Below are 17,902 nucleotides of genomic sequence, written 5' to 3'. Positions count from 1 at the left end.
TTAATATAAATAAAGTTTACATTAACGCTCGCTTTCTTTGAAAGACGTATATGTTGATAAATTAGCGATAAACATTTCAAAGTTAAAAATTAAAAACAGTGTTTTTTTAATAGTAAAGTTGTTGTTTTAAAAAGATCTCTATTAGCAAATGTGTTTTTTGTTTTTAAACTTTTTCTTAATGCTTCTTTATATTAATGATTTTAGATATAAAATGTTACTACATCCAAAGAGAATAATCAAATGGGATATTCATATACAACTCGTAAATAGAAAATAATAGCGTACTTTTAGGTTTAAAATTTTTAACAGAAGACCGCCAGGCATACATGGCCAAGTCTGGAAGATATAGAAATTTTTTTTTACATTTTAATACTACTTCTTTAAAAAATTTTCATTCAGTGCTACACCTAAAGTAATAAAGAGTCAATTAATTAAAACCGAACTTTTTTAAATTGGAGAATGAAAACGCTGACAAAAATCCATCAATAACAATCAAAAAACACTGAATAGACCGGGTGAATAAAAAAAACAATTGCTTTTACTCATTAATTGGTTAGTTTTACGTGAATAAAAACTTCAGCTGTTTTGCGCAAATTTTATTTACGTAAAGTTAAGCAATTTACTCAGTTATTACTTAGCTTTACGTGAGTAGAAACTTAAGCAAAATTTTTGAATTTTTTATTCACGTAAAGCTGACCAATTCCTTAGTATAAGCAATTACTACTTTTTAATCACACGGCCTTATAATTACATGAAGATGGTGTTCTATTATGTGACGTTAAAATCGCGACCGCCGTACTGTATGGCATATAAAGTAAGCAAGGCGAGCGTTAATTAGGATAACGTCCTTAATCACAATTATTTGAATAACATACCTTGAAGTAGGTAGACTTTAAAAGATTATTTTTGAATAAATTTAAGTAAAATTTAATTATCTATCTCAAATTATAAGAAATTTAATTTTGCTTAAACTAAATCTCTATAAAATAGCTTGTTTTCAAAGATGTATTATATTAATAATAATACACCTTTGAAAACAAAATTTTTTGAATACGTTGGAGTAGTTTATATACAATTTACTTATTTCCAACATTACCTATAATTTAAAAGTAATGTGCAAATAAGTAAAATGTATATCAAGTACTCTAAAGCATTCAAAATTAGACTTATTTCTGTTTTACATTTTGAACATCGTCTTTTAAGTATTATAACACGTAAGGTTCTTTTCTTTTTTTAAATATTTTTGTCAATTTGCTAACACACATAACTCATACAAAGTGAACACATTTTGGTTTTTAAAGCATATTAAATAACTTATTAAATTGTAATAATATTTTAAAATGCTATATATATAAATAATATGCTGAATTACTTATTAAATTGCTTTAGTATTTTAAAAGTATTTAATAATAATTTATAACAATAATAATTGGCAACAAGCGATACTACAAACTTAGAAAAATGTGTGATTTAGAGGCAATCAACACTTGTGCTAAAGATGTAAACAAGTTGCAGAGGATCCAAATGATTATGATTATAATATAAACTTCAAATTGTTTAAATTATATGCGTATCTTTTTGCTGTCATAACAAGAATGTTTTTTAACAGTTGATAACGTGACGGTGACAAGATATCTTTCCATAGCTTCCCCGTTATTATTAAGCATCAAGATAGTAAAACGCATGAGTTGTCAGAGGCGCTGCAAGTGGATTGCAGCAGTAAATAGGCAAAAAGAACCAACCAAATCCTCAAAATAATGCTCTGCTTACTTTAATTCTAAAGGTGGTTCATATGAATAATGAATGATACATATGTTTAGACTCATCTATAAATAAATTATTTGTGGGCATACAATATCTGCTAAGCATATATGCATACTTTACGGAATTACTCCACGGAAGGAAGTGATTTATGATTAGTGTCCCATTTGCTAAAGTTTAATTTATGCAGGTCTACCCCACTAACAAGCTGTACTTTTGTAACATACTGGGTTGCAGTAGCAGCCTGTAATGTTCGAGCACGTTCCTCCATTTTCACAAGAATATATACAGCTAAACACCAATAATTGAAATAAAAAAATATAGTATTATGGATTTAGAACGAAACCGTGTTGTTCATTAGCTATAATATTATTGACGTGAAGATATTTTTCTAATTTGTTTTTTATTATTTTTTGAAGTATTTTAAAAGTAATACAAGGAAGTGATATTGGTCTTTAATTTTCAGAATCAGTTTTTTCACTTTTTTTATATAGTGCATATTTGAAGAATTAAGTTGATTTAGTGGTTGACTTTTTTCTATTGACTCCATAAAAATTAGTATGAGAGAAAGAGCAAAAGCAGTAGCACAGTTTTTCAAGATATATGGATGTAACTTGTCAACTCCATATGCTTTGTTTTGATCAAGATTTTTTAGCCTATTTAGAGCATCATCATAATGAATATCTTCAGGAATTAAATTAAAGGTGAAAAAAAAATGGAATGCGATTTTTACTTTCCTTTACAAAAATATTTAGAAAGCTTATATTTAGTAGATCAGCAATTTTTTTAAGATCTTGAGTTATTTCACCACTTGCTTGCCACAGAGCTTTTATAGTCTTTTACATATTGTTGAGAATTCATATATCTATATATTCAATTTGGGTTCTTTTTGCTTTATCAACAATCATTAACTCATGGTTTCGTCTTGCTATGGAAATTTCAATTGAAAGTCTTTTTGACAATTGTTTATATTTGCTACAAAGATTTGAGTTTTTCCATTTACTTGAACAAATTATGTGTCTTAAATTCTGCTTTTTTCTAATGAGTGAGATAAGGCATTTGTTTAGCAACATATTTCTTGATGATGAATTTACAAATGAGTTATTTATAGGTACATATAATTTTCACGCTTCTTCAATATAATAAATTAACTCGTCATACATTTCTTGAACACTTTTGGTATGAAAGCCAATCAACATTTGTAAGAAAATCTCCAATACTATTACAATCAGCTTTACTATATGCAAATTTGTTTTCCTTTGTGTTTACAATCTTTGTTTTATTTTTAAAAATAAAATCAAAACATAATATCAAATCACCACTGGTTATGTTTCCTAAAACAAATTTTTTATCAATAGCACTTACATTTGCTGACTGAGTGCTGAATATTAATCTAAAATAGTTATGGCAAATTTATTTGTTTTTTAAAATGTTGGTAAATTTACATGCTGATATACGTAATTTTCATTTATTATTCGATAGAAATCATTCTCAATGCGTGATTTTCTTTTAACAGAGTTTATAGATCCATTGGATCAACTTATCTCAGGAAAATTAAAATCTCCAACTATAATTAGATCTTTAAAGCCTTTTAGGTCAACTCATTCTCTTGCAGCTTTAAATATATTTTCAATAGCTGTCATACCCATGAAATCATAAGGTCAATAAATACATCCAAAGAGACATTTATCATGACCAAACTGGACAACAGCCCAGACATGCTCTATTTGACTCCCTGTAAATGCATTATCGTTAAGTTTATATAAAGTTATTTTGGAACCAATAAAAATACATACACGTTCACCTCGACGATTATTGCATCTATCTTTTTTATATAAACAATAACCATATAAATTGCAGAGATAAGTAGGTTTGAACCATGTTTTAGTAATGCTAATAATTGTAGGATTGTAAGTTGCAACTACTAGTTTAAACTCACTAAACTTGTTGTCAAGAGATGTGTCATTTAGGTACATGCAATTTATTTTTTCAATACTACTCATAGATAACAGACAATTAGCCTTACTGCCTAAATTCGATTAGTTTATTTTTAAATTTTTGGATCTGATTTCCACGGATACAATACCAAAAGAGATCCGTCTCCTTTAGGGCATTATTAAGTTTATTTCGTTCTGTTGTGAGTATGAAATCTTGTCGACACTCAGCACCTGTTAAATCTCGTTAAATTTAAAACTTTGAGTATTTAAAATGTATATGCAAGGATAAAAAAGCAATTCACCGCTTGTTAAGTTCTTATTTTCCAAACGGTTCGTTCAGTACAAGGTCATTCAGTACCACTTTACCGTAACACAAAATTGCCAAACGAATTAAATTTTAAATGTATGATTGAAGATTTCAAATTGATATTTCTCAAAATGTTAAAAAGTGCACATACGTTATTCTGGCTCCAAGCCCTCAATATGTGCTGAGAGAAAGTATTAAAGACTTCACAAAGAAACTTGTGAACGAACCTTTAATTTCTTTAATTTAAAAGCCTAATATAATTATAAAAGAATATATAAAATGTCTTTAAGATTGTTTTTGCCTTTCAATTTTTAACTTTACTTTTTTAACTTTAGCCTTTACCTAATGGCGCTACAATTTTTTTTCTATTTCAGATGAAAATTATTAAGTACGATTAGTACAACTTTTTTTTACTATATTTAGAATGAAGTATTCAGTTGGTTTTTGGTTTGTGACCTTATTTTCATTTTCAATAGGTAATTACTAAGTAATTTTAGTTTTGATAATTTTTTCAATCTAAACACTTTTAAATATATATATATATATATATACATATATATATATATATATATATATATATATATATATATATATATATATATATATATATATATATATATATATATATATATATATATATATACATATATATATATATATATATATATATATATATATATATATATATATATATATATATATATACACACACACACATAGACACATAGACGCATAGTCTTTAAGTATAGATATTTATTAAAATTTACTCCCAATTCAAGTGTTAGATAACTGGTCCATTTAGGGGCGGATTAGGCTTTTGATTAGGCCCGGGAAATGCTACCATGAAAAAGGCCCACCAAGTGACCTTTTTTTTTAAATCGTATTAGCTTGTTACCCCTCACTTTTAAATACTTTTGTAACACTATTGAACAATAAGGACTTTTATACACTTGTTTAAAATCATAAAAGATATCATTTAAGTACATGTGTTATATTTGTATTATAAATTCATATTTAAATCACAAAAACTTAAAATCATAAAGACAGTAACTTTTTTAATTCACCACTCGATTTAGCAAGTTCATCAATAATTTCATCGTTGGTTATGTTACTCAATATCTCCTTTTCAATGCACATCATCTACAGTGAGTCCAAGTGATCTTCTGTCAACTGACTTCGCAATCTTGTTTTGAAACATTTCAACTTGCTGAAACTCCTCTCACAAGCCACCAGGGTAATTGAAATTGTGAGCATGAATTTGTAAGCCCTGTGCAGCATGCAGTAGCTCTTGCCGTAAAGATTATACTTTCGAAGCACATGGTAGCAACAGTAAATGCACGAGCGACACTTCTTTAGAGGGCCGCATTTATGGTTGGTGGCGTCATCTTCATTTTCAACCTCATCCTCATTAATCGTGATTTGATCAGAACAATCGTAACTCTCTTCCAATGTTTTTTTTAAAACTGGCCACATTTTTGCAAAGTCCAACAGCTCAAGAAATAGCTGCGCTTCTTCGCCTAAAATATAAAAAGATAAAGATAATCTTATAAATATTCAAAATATAGAACAAAAGAGATAACCTTATCTAATGCTAATTAAAAATTTAATGAAGTTTACCAATTTGGAAAACAAAAATACTAAAGCAATTACTAATAAAATTTAACAAGAAACCAATCAATTTTATTTAAAAGTAAATTTACACACCTGTTGCCGAAATATGACATGAGATTTTCTGAAGGGCTTTTTTTGGAATATTACATTCCAATAACTCAGAAAATCCTTTGGGGTCAAAACAACTCATATCAGAGTACGGTTCACCGTGTGATGCCGAGTCGACAGACTTCTTAACACTGTGTCTAGAATACCATTGTGGACCTCTACTTCAAACTTTTTTAAAGGATCTGTAAGTGGATCATCATTTGCTAATTCTCCTGCCATTACTTTTCTTACACTTAATTTAGTGGAAGAGACTGCTATTTCCAGCACTTGAACGACGTCTGTGTATAATGCTCCTTCACCGTCGCGAAACGTACCAAAAAACTTTTGAAGGGCATCGTGTTTAGACCCCTATCCAGTAGCACCGATAACACTTAGTCGTTTGTGAATGTTTTGGTCATTTTTTTCTTTAATGTGATCAGTCCAAAGGTCCATTCTCAAGTAGGACTCACGAAAAAACATAGCAGCCTTTTGAAGTATACCAAAAAGTGTCATTGAAGCTTCATTACTGCTGGTGGCGTCACATACGACCAGATTTAAAACATGCGCATAACACCATGTGTGAATGTGTCCAGGAGACGCTTTTTCTAAGAATGCAGTAAATCCATTGTATGCCCCGGCCATATTAGAAGCGCCATCAGTACTATCTGACACACATTTAGTAATATCAGTGCCATTTTGTTCCAAAACATTTGACATCAATTTGAACAGATCACTGCCTTTTCCAGAATGTGAATCGACAACACCAATAAGTCGCTCCTCAACTTTGTCGGTAACGTATTGCAGGACTATCGCACATTTATCCGCTTGTGTTACATCTTGAGTTGTGTCAAGTTGCACTGAGAATATTCCAGCTTGTTGTACTTCTTCAGCAATGGCACTTTTCATTAATTTAGCGATTCCTAATATAATTTGGTTTACAGTGGATTTGGAAATGAAAGTATTTCTGTTAGCTCTATTCCTCTTATCCTGTTTATCATTCAGCATGCCTTTGTCGATATATTCCTTCAAATGCGCTTTTAGAATTTCATCGTACTTCGCAACAAGAATCACGATTTCAAGAAATGTTCCATGATCCACTCTGTCGTTAGCCAAAACATTGACGGCTTCGCAACCAGCCTTACCTCGATATGGCATACCACGTTTACCAATCACTTTGACAATTGACACTTCTCTGTCCACGATCAATCTACGATGTAAAACTTGCTGTTTTCGTAGACTATATTGCTGACCTTGTACCATATCTAGAATGGTTCGATTAGCAGAGAAATGTAGATAAGCCTCGACACATTCTTGGTGTCTCATTGACGATTCGTGTTCCACAATACGTTGATGAATATGAGTCCAACTTTTAAAACCTGTTACAAAAGAACTTTGTTTCTGCTTCTCATTTCCATGTGCCAAACAAACACTGCAAAACAGGCACTCTTCTTCTTCTGAAAATGAAAGAAACATACGCTGCATACCATCTTCAGGACGATAATATACTATTTTTGAATTAAAGTGACGTGTTTCAGGCTGATGTGGGTGATATTATAGAAAGTTATCAGTTCATTCAGGTGAGGCTTATTAAACCAATCATTCACTAGGGTAGTAGTTTTTTCGTTATCACCAGTAGGTTCAACCATGCTTGAAGAAGCTGTAATGTTTAGAATGAGGATAGGTTGGGTCATTTCATTAGTGTCAGTATGAACGCCATATTCATCATCAAGGTTTCTTTGGGTCTCTTTAGCAACGTGAGATTGAACCTCATCATCAGGCTCAGCATCAGCATGGTGTTGCAGGGTATTTGAATTCAGTTTAGAAAACATGGATAGTAGATTTTTAGTTGTTTTAGCATCTTTTCGCAGAAGCTTTATGTTTTTCTCACGTAACTTTTCATGTCCACTTTTTCGCTTAGACATCACAAAAAATAAACATTTGTATTAGCCTTTTAACTACTATGATTATTATATGTTTTTATTGATTATTTTTAAATAAGTGTTATGAATGGAAGACCTGCGACTGTATTTTTATTTGTGTGAAGTTTGTTAATCTGATTATTTTTAAAGAATATAACTTAAAATTTTAGAAATATACTAATTTTAATATTTTTTAAAATAAACCTACATTTTATTAAACCTACATTATTATTACCAACATTATTATTAAACCTACATATTTATTAAAATAAATCTACATCTTCATTAATAATAAATCATTCATATTTATTTTTATAAACTGTGTAGGGATTTCTTGTTAATATTATACATACTATATAAAATATAAATAGATTACATTTAATTTTTAAATAGTAAAATACCATATTAATAAAAAACCAATATTTATATAAATACCTAATTACTTTTTTCGTTATATATTTTATATTATATTTATAATATTGTTTTGATTTAGAAAATGTTTATTGAAATAATAAATTATAAAAGAAGCGTTACATTAAATTAAAAATTCTATATAAGATATGTATAATAAATTATTTAACGCGTTTTTATTTAACTCGTTTTATTTAAACAATAATCTATAGTGAAAACAAAGTTGAATAAAGCAAAATCTGAAGTAAATTTCAACTCACAATTTTTTATTACTATTCTAGAAATTTATTAAAAAAATTAAAGAAAATACGTTTTAAAATATTATAAAATTTTAAAATGTTGTATTGCTGACGGCTCACCGGGAAATGTCCCGGTGTCCCGGTGGCCTAATCCGCCCCTCGGTCCATTTCAACATTATTTTGAAAGGGGTTGGTTTGTCTAGCCCTATGACGCTAGTTGAACCCTGCGCTTATACAGCTTTATAAAGTTTGGTTCTCTTTGAAAAAGATTTAATACAATTATTTTAGTTAATTTATTTTTGTTACTGTTTTGTTATTGATTTTATTTTTCTTTATTAACTATTTCCTTCGTTCAAGGGCAAAAACTTGGCGAGTGGTCTTCTTTTAGCAATTGTTCAATAAGCACACGTACACGAACTTGCACACCGGCACACAAATGTAAAGGTGTTGAAGTAGTTCAGAGTATACCATGTGCTAATCATTGTCCAGGTATTTATGTATCTGTTGTCAGTTTTTTTAAATGTTTTTGATCACAAAGATTTTTTTATTTAATAGAGTAAATGTTCCTATTTTGACACTTTTAAAACATTTTTTAAAAAATTTTTGTTTGTAAATTTTATTTAGGTTAAATAATATTTTCCATTACGGTCTTATCACAGAACACTGTGGAGGAGCATTTATTTGAAAGTTCAAGCGTCATTTCTAGCCGATGTCGCAAAACTTGCTTAAATGAAAGGTTTGAACCATAGATACTTTGTTTCTCAAACAAGTACGCAACCACTGCGCCACTGCTGCACAATCTTTGAAATATGAAATTTAAAAAAATTTAATAAAATTATAATACTGACCAGTTGTTCCATAGTTGTTTCTTTCTCCAAACCCATAGTTTCATTGATTATTCGCAGTGATAGCAGCCGCGGTGCAGTGGTAGCGCACTTACCTTAGAAACAAAAGATCCATAGTTCAAACCGCACATCTGGGCAAGTTTTACAGCATTGGTTAAAAAGCAGGCTTGAACTTCCAATTAAATGCTTATCCGTGGTGTTCTGTGATAAGACCATAAAGATTTTTTAAGGCACCTAATTTTTCAATTTTATTTTACTTGCTAGAAATAATAATGTAACTTTGTTTATTTTTATTTATGTAGTTTTTTTTATATAAAAGAACTTGTTGAAACTTTTACTTTAAATACCACCACAACAGTTCAAGTTATGTAAGTGTTACACCTCTGCTTTAACCTGAAAAATAATAACCGTATTAATAATATTTGATTGTATAAGTATGACATTACCCATGTATATTCTTTGTATATGTAAAAAACTTTTTTTCTTGATAACTCAGCTATTTAAATGTCGTTTAAAGTTTAATTTGTTATATACAGTAACGGGTCCAGGAATTTCTGGTGGTTGTATCACATTTGCGTCTTCTAAAAAAAAAAAAGTCTTCTTTTCCTTTTTTTATGTAAGTTATTTTAGGACTTTCAGATTATTGTGGTGTCGGGGTGGGGGTGATGATTCTTACTCCCTCCCACCTCCCCTGACTTCGTCACTGTTTATATAATGTTATTTTATTGATGAATGCTTTCGAATTTACATTTAATTTACAATACGGTTTAAAAAAAAGAATCTTTAGACTTCCCAACTTCTCATCTATCGTCTGCATTTGAGAGCGGTTTTTTTACCTTGTTTTTTCTTACCGATCTTGCATATTTAGTTTTTTTGTTGATCCTGTTTTGAAGAAATATTTTTATTTAATTTCTTTTCTATTAATATTATTTTGATTTTTTAACTTAATATTAAAACTGTAAAGTTAACCATTTTGTTATTTCTTAACTTTTTCAATTTTTTTAAATTATTAAATCGAATTTGTTTACAACGAATTCAAATTTAATGTTTGTCATCGTTAAAACTTTAGTGAAACTTTTAAACTGTTCTACATACTTATAATTTATTTGTTACTTAAAATTATCATATAAGAAATGGATTTAACAAACGTTTTAGCGAAATTAAAATTAAAAACATTTATTATTATAACTAAAGTTTTTAACAAATGTTAAAAATTACACCGTTTACTTAAGCTTGTAAAAAGTTTAAAGATAATAATAAAAAGTCGGCTAATAAAACTATTAAAAAATTTTAGGAGGCTTTTTCCATTTAATGTTATTAACACAGCTGTCATATAGTTACATGCCTTCTTTCTGTGTCTTATAAATACAACTTCATCTAAATAATTCATAACGAACTTTAATCAAAGCTAGCAAACATTGCAAATTTCACCAAGCCAATTTACAATCTATTTTTATTTATTTTTATGCTTGAAAGAAGTCTTGAAAAATAAACTTATTTGAATCTTTTCCTAAAAAAAGTCAATTTATATAAGACTTATATTGCGTCACTATAGTCAGGCAATGTAAAAACCTTTTTTAACTTTTTGTATTAAAAATTTAGTAAAGTAAAATTTACGACAAGATTTTTGTGTCAAAAAATACATAATTGATTTAAAACAGGTAAAGCTGTCTTAAAACACATAAAAAAGTTAATAAATGTTTAATTATCTTCTATATATCTTTCTACGTATTGTATTTAGGTTTATGGTCGTTAAGTGTTAAAAACAGTACAGCAGTAAAAAGAAACGTACAGGTAATTTATTGTGATTTACTTATGTTTATTGTGAGTTTATGGTGATGTGTAATATGTTATGTGATGTTATATAGATTTGCCTATATAGCATTACATAACATGAATGATGATCTTTTGTAAAATTATATTTTCTATAAATTTTTGTAAAGTTAATTAACACTATTAAGTGAATACTTCATGTTTTGATGTTTTTAGTTTCTGTTATTTTCAAACAAAATTTTTGAAAATGCATGTTCATTTTCTAATTTATATTAATTGATTAACTAAAAGACAATAACATCATATTTTCAGTTTGATCCGAACTTAAACAGAGGATCTACTTTAAAAGGTGGAGAAACTCTTAATGTTGGAAATTACCTTTCATCAGGTAACGGATATTTTGCAGTTATGCAAAATGATGGAAACTTTGTTCTTTATGTGACTCAACAATGGGTACCAAGAAATGCACTTTGGGCAAGTGGTTCTACAAACAAAGGAACTCATCCAAGAAGAGCTGTAATGCAAAATGATGGAAATTTTGTTATATACGATGTTTATGACCGAGCAACTTGGGCAAGTGGTACTGATCGCAAAGGGTTAAAGCCTCATCGTTTGGTAATGCAAGCAGATGGAAACTTGGTAATTTATGATGGACAAAACAGACCAACCTGGGCAACAAGAACAAATCGTGGATAACTAAATATATTTTTGGCGAAGTTTTTTTTAAATGAATGTTTAAATTGTTGCAATAGAAGTATTATATTTACAACAACGATAAGATTTCGTTATTATTTTCAATACTATTCTTTGTAATTTTAATCTTTGTATTCTCCTATTTCGAGGCCCTAATATATATATATAAAGCTTACAGTTTTGTTTAACTAAGAAGCCAAGAAAATAAAAGTAAGCTCAACTAAAAAAGTATTAATGAATTTATATTTCATTAGAGAAAACAAATAAAAATTATATTATTAATAACTTATTTACTAAAAACCCGTATTACGGGTCCCCTACTGCTAGTTTTATATAAAAACTGGAGAAAAACAAGGAAAAATGAAATATCGGGAAGAATGAAATAGTTATGACAATGTTAATTCTTTCTCTTTTAATTAATTATTAAGTAATCTTTTTGCAAATATTTTTTGATCATGTTGTAGAGAACTTTTTTCTGAGTAAGATAATATAAAATTCTATTTTTAATAAAAAATAATTTGTTTCAAGTTTTTAAGTTTTCGAATGCAAATTCAAATTTTTAAGAATTCGAATAATAATTATTTTGTTTTTTTGAAAAGTGAACTTATAATTCTCGGAAGTTAAATTCGGTATCATTGAACTTAAAAAGTTAACAGGTACAGCTTTTCAGGCTGATCAAGATTTTTTTTTTAAATAAAATTTTCTGAGTTAAAAAGGAAAACAGAGAGTTGTGGGGTTAGGTAAAATACGCCTATAATAATAAATGATGCAATTGCTTACTTTTTAAAATGCGGCTTTTTATAAATCAATTAATTCTCAAGTGACCAATAAATTTCCAGCTATAGATTTTATCTATAAATTTTAACGAGCAATTTTTTCTTATATTTTATAAAAAGCAAAAAAAATAAATAAAAACTTTTTAAAATGGAAATGTTGTTTTAAACAACATGAATAGTATGACTAAAAAAAAAGCGTCATACGGGTAAAACAAAAAATTCTGAAAAATACAAAAAACTGTAACAAAAATAAAGCTGATCTAACCAGATATAAGTTATTCATCTCAAACTTCCAACGAAAAAGTTATTTAAAATAGGGGTATCACTACCAATCCAAAGAACTAATTCAAACTCTCCCACATATGATAATACAATCCTTACCACACATGATAATACAACTGCAAAAATATCCAACCATTTTTAAATAAATAAATTAAATAACATTTAGTTTTTTCATTTTACTTCATTCTTCATAAAGTATTACATACATAAATTGACCAATAGGTTCATTAAAATGTTTAAAACAATTTAATAAACATTCTGATTACAAACTTTCAAGCTTGTAATGAAAAATAATTAGTTCCAAAATCTTAAATTGTAAAAGATAAAACTATTAAATAAAATTATATATATTTATATAATTTTATTTAAACACAAAATATTATATTTATTTCTTCAAGTTGTTAATCATATATTAAACATGTTACAACTAACCTTCATGTTAATAAAATAATTTATAGACGATACTTTGTATTGTACATGACCATTTCACAATGCCTGAAATCATTTTTTTAAGTTTTGAGAAAACAAAAAAATAATCAAAAACATCGTACATCACAATAAAATTTCTATTTTCTTAATGGTTAAAAATATAATGAATCGTAATTTAATTTTGCCGAATTTAATCCTGTTTGTAGTTGTAGTGCTCAATTAGGCGTATTCGACACGGAACTCGTGGCATCCATTGCTATCGAGGTGGTGGCGAGAAAGTGTCGCGCATTGCGTCAAGCTCTGCTTTATTTTAATCAATAGCATTTGTGTTCTTTATAAAAAATTATTATTTAGTTTTATTATTTCGTAGAACATCGTGTTAGCGTGGCTGTGTGGTTAGTGCACATAGCTTCTGAACGAAAAAGCCATGGTTCGAGTCCAACCTCAGGATAATTCTTATTTTTTTACTTTTTTAGATTTTTTAAAACAAAATATACTTGTTAAGTTTTATAGAGATTATATACAAACATATGTAAAGATATTATACACTTTAAAAAACGAAAAAGTTTTTAAAAAAGCTAAAAATTCTAAAATTTTCAATAAACGGGAGGAAATTTTGTTGCCTACGTGTTATAATTCAGATACTTATGTTATTTTAGATTTACAACTAAGTTGAGATCGTGCAAAAAAAATATTTATATATAGAATACAAAGTTTAGAACTTTAAAGTTTTTTTGTGTTGAACTTTAAATAACGAAAACTAAGAAATAAGCAAGCTGACGATTTAAACTTGCCACGCGGCGACCTTAATACTTTTTATAACAGTATAGTGGTTTAAAAAGTATGCTTTCTTATAAAACCATATATGAAAATTTCAATTTTATAATTAAATTAAATCAATTTATTAAACTTATTGTTTTTAAAAATAATTAAAAGTAAAAATTATTTAATATTGTTTACAATGAGGAAATTTAGGGTTTACAGCTATTTTACCTCGCTCCCGTTAAGGTGGTAGGGATGCATATAGACTACTTTCTGAATTTTGTCATTGCAACAATTTTTAGTTTATTAAAACTGTTTAAATACTTAAAAGAATTAAATAATTAGGAGAAAAATTTTGCATAAAAATTTTTTTTTGTTTTTTAACGAAAAATCCATAATGGCGGAAAATGTGTTAATGACCCTTGCAAATGATGGTTTTGAAAAATTATATCTTGACAAAACTAAAGAAGCATTAAAAGTTATTTTGCTCATTTGTATACTATTATATTATACTATGGATGACCCTTAAGATTTGCATAAATTATTTTACCCTAGGAGTAATTGAAGTTTTTGTAAAAATACTTCTTTTTTCAAAAATTTTAATACAAATTTGCAGCTAAACTGAATTTTTATAAGATATTAAGTGTTTTATGTTAAATCCAAGAGGCAACGCGAGTATAAGGTTATATCAAACACAATTCAAAGTTTTAAGTCAAACGCTGAATTTGATATAAAACTCTGAAAAACTAATTATCTTTTTCACCTATTTTATCAAAAAATATTTTTTTTCTGGCTTTTATTTTTTACGCTTTTTATTTGCGTTCGTGAACTTTTTATCCATTTACTTAATGTGTGAATTATCTAACTTTGTTGCCGCAGGCTTAGAAATTTGCCCTATTTTTCCAAAGTGTTATCAAACCTTCAGTATTCCTTTCCACCCATCATAAAAAAGAATAATAGCTGAATGTACACCCATTTTTATAGTTTCCCTGCCAACAAATACAGTTTTTGGTAAATTTTTGTAAATAATACTAAGTATAAAATTTTTAACTGTTACAACTTATCTGCTTATTTATCTCTCTGAGTCATGTTTGTGACTTCAAAAAATGTTATTTAAACCGCTAAAGACATAGCATAAATACATCTTAGTATATATTTAGAGTTAAACAAGGCATATATTGTGAGAAACAAACATCTGTTTATGGTAACTAAGGACGTTGTTATAGACTCCAATACTTACGAATATTGTTTTAAGGCGTAAATATGGAGCAAGATATTTTTTATATTGTTTCCAATGTCAATTAGATGAAAATAGACATACCAATGGGTGAAATTCCACCTTCAAAAAAGTTCACAAAGTTTCTTTTTTTTTCATCATTATTTGCATAAAATAGTATTATACTCTATTATTTTGTTTGGCTTATTTTTTAGATTTGGAATCGTCCATAAATTACGCCACTTTAAAATTTTCTATTGAACGAAACAAAAAAGATCAAAAATTTTCTCTCGCAAAGTCGTAACCTAAAAGAGCATTTTTCTATTTTAAAAATTAAAGTTACGGTTTACTATTTATTTTATTTTTTTAATTTTACGTTTTTTCCTTATTTTTATTAGTGTTGATAAACTTTTGTTTAAAAATCAATGATTTTCAAATTGCTTCAGAAAATAATTGAGATGTTTAAAAAAGTTATAAATTTCTTTTGCAAAATACCATTGACTTTATATCGTCTAATTGCTAAACGTTTAAATGCCCCATTATCTCAGTCATAGATATTATAAATAAGTTTAAGACTACCTAAAACTTCGATTAAAAACCTGGAAGTGAAAGAAAAAAATCTTTTCATAAATCCAAAAAGGTAAAGTTGATTCTCAGTTCAATTGCAAGAAATCAGAACTAGTCACGGCGAGATCTAGCAAGAGAGTTCTAGAATTTTCGTTTTTATATAAAAAAAAAAGTACTGATAAATGCTGGAATTAAAGCATTTCATAAAAAATACTCCTAAGAGAAACTTAAATGGTAATATTAATGCAATTTTACGCGCAAAAAAGTTGTTTAAAAAAAATGCCGTATGAAATTGTGAAAAATGAAGACAACAAAATACATTGCAAGGCGGATCATTCACAACTTCCTGGTGAACAATTTACTATGAGAACAAAGATAAAACTATCGATGATCAATTTAAATATATTTAACAAAAAAATTTGCATCAAAGTTCCCAATTTGTGCTGTGGTATGCAGTCTTCTGGTTTTGTCACTAATAAGACTTTGACTGCCGATCTCTGCATCAAAGAATGCCTCTGACAAATACAACAAACAAGCACCTTTCTAATTAATAATTCATTTCTATCAGATAATAATTTATCATTCAAAAACTACCAACGACCCTAACGAGCAGTGAAAATAAAAAAATAACTATGAAATTTATAAATTTATTCAAAATAAAGTTATTAAAGTTACAAATATCTCTATTTCTTAAAGGTTCTAAGTTTGCTCCCACCACCAAATGTAAATTATTTTCAGTGAAATCCAATTTAAAAGAACTTACGAAAAAATGGATCATCCATGAGCAGTTTTATGATTAAAATTACAGCGATGAATCTTTCATAAGAGCTAAATTTAATCGGGAAATGTTCACATTAAGTCCTCTTTTATCAAGTGTTGTACAACAAATAAATAACTTAGCTCCTGGTGAAATTAAAGTAAAATATAACATTACAAATAAAAAACGTGATGCCTTAGAGGAACTAAAGAGTAACAACAAAATATTTATCAAATCTGTTGATAAAGGAAGCTGTTTAGTTCTGAACACAGATGAAATTTGTTTTAAGAAACTTTAAGTCATGCTGAAAAGTTTGAAGAATGTTTAACAACAAAAGAAACTCCTTATCTCAAAAACTATAAATAGAAAACTACTAATATTTATATGTTACCAAATATTCACAAATCTAATGCAATAGAAATTTTATAAAAGAATCTAATAAAAAATATATATAGAATGTTTATGCCCAAATGATCTAAATGAAAGACCGATAATTGGAGGTTTGTTTTTCACCTATCCTCTTGTACCAAAACTAACAACATATATCAAAGATGATTGGCATTTCATTAGAGTACTACCTAAAAATATAGAGTACCAAAATACCACATTAAACAGTGTTGATATCTCTAATCTTTATACTAGTATTTCTCATAAATTAGGTTTAGAAGCAGTTAAATTTTGAATATGTAAGCTACGTGATGATATACCTGCCAGATTATCTAATATACAGAAGAACAATCTAAAATCTCATAATCGGAAAGCACACAGTGCCAATTTTTAAACCTTTTATACATAACCCTTATTCTACATGATAATAACATTATTTAAACAGATACTTTTTATAAATCAACAAATTCTTATGATTATCTAAATTACAATAGCCATCACTCTAAGCAAACAAAGGACAATTACTTATTACATTAACGGTCATTTGTTTTGTGTCTAATCCAAAAAAAATAGAAATCAGACTTCAACAAATAAAACAATTTTTTGTTCAATGCAATTACCCAGTAAAAATTATTAGTTATGGAATTTTTTAAGCTCGACTTCAGGGACCCTCTCAAAAAAGTCAAAAATCTCAAAAAAGAGAAAAAAAAAATTATACTTTTTATAACTAAAAATTTTGCAAATAATAACTTTGAAAATTAATAAACTACTTTTCGTGGAATTATGAAAATGTCTATTTTAGACAATTAATAAAACCGAGTTTTTGAAAACACTACTATTGTATTATGACAACGTCAAACAAAAAATATTTTAAGACACATAAGTACATCAAGTTTTAATAGGAAATTAGTTTTTATAAACGATGAATGCATGATTTTAAAATGCATATCAAAACGCTGTAAGTTATGTGCTATGTATCTTCAGTTTGTTTAACATTTTACCTCATCATCGGGTAAAGTATGGAATATTAAAACTTGAGTGTCATGTAATTCCAAAAGTATTATTTATTTTTTATAGAGATGGGAAACGAACCGAACCCGAACCGAACGAACCGAACTAGAACCTTATCTACGACAGAACCGA

At 27.9% G+C, this 17,902-nt stretch overlaps 1 protein-coding gene across 2 annotated transcripts in view; it reads left to right on the top strand.

Annotated features, from left to right (window-relative positions):
• Positions 1-11,709, top strand: part of LOC136084841 (uncharacterized) — a 91,652-nt gene extending 79,943 nt beyond the window's left edge. For both annotated transcript variants that reach the window (XM_065805960.1, XM_065805959.1), the window contains exons 2-5: positions 4,429-4,481; positions 8,630-8,761; positions 10,859-10,911; positions 11,203-11,709. In XM_065805960.1, the coding sequence (XP_065662032.1) occupies positions 4,430-4,481; positions 8,630-8,761; positions 10,859-10,911; positions 11,203-11,586 (621 nt within the window). In that variant the 5' untranslated portion in view covers position 4,429 and the 3' untranslated portion in view covers positions 11,587-11,709. The remainder of the gene's footprint in view (positions 1-4,428; positions 4,482-8,629; positions 8,762-10,858; positions 10,912-11,202) is intronic.
• Positions 11,710-17,902: the final 6,193 nt, after the last annotated feature.

This window comes from Hydra vulgaris, chromosome 09 (assembly GCF_038396675.1).
Source record: "Hydra vulgaris chromosome 09, alternate assembly HydraT2T_AEP".
Lineage (NCBI taxonomy): Eukaryota > Metazoa > Cnidaria > Hydrozoa > Anthoathecata > Hydridae > Hydra > Hydra vulgaris.
This window is presented reverse-complemented; position numbering and strand designations above follow the sequence as displayed.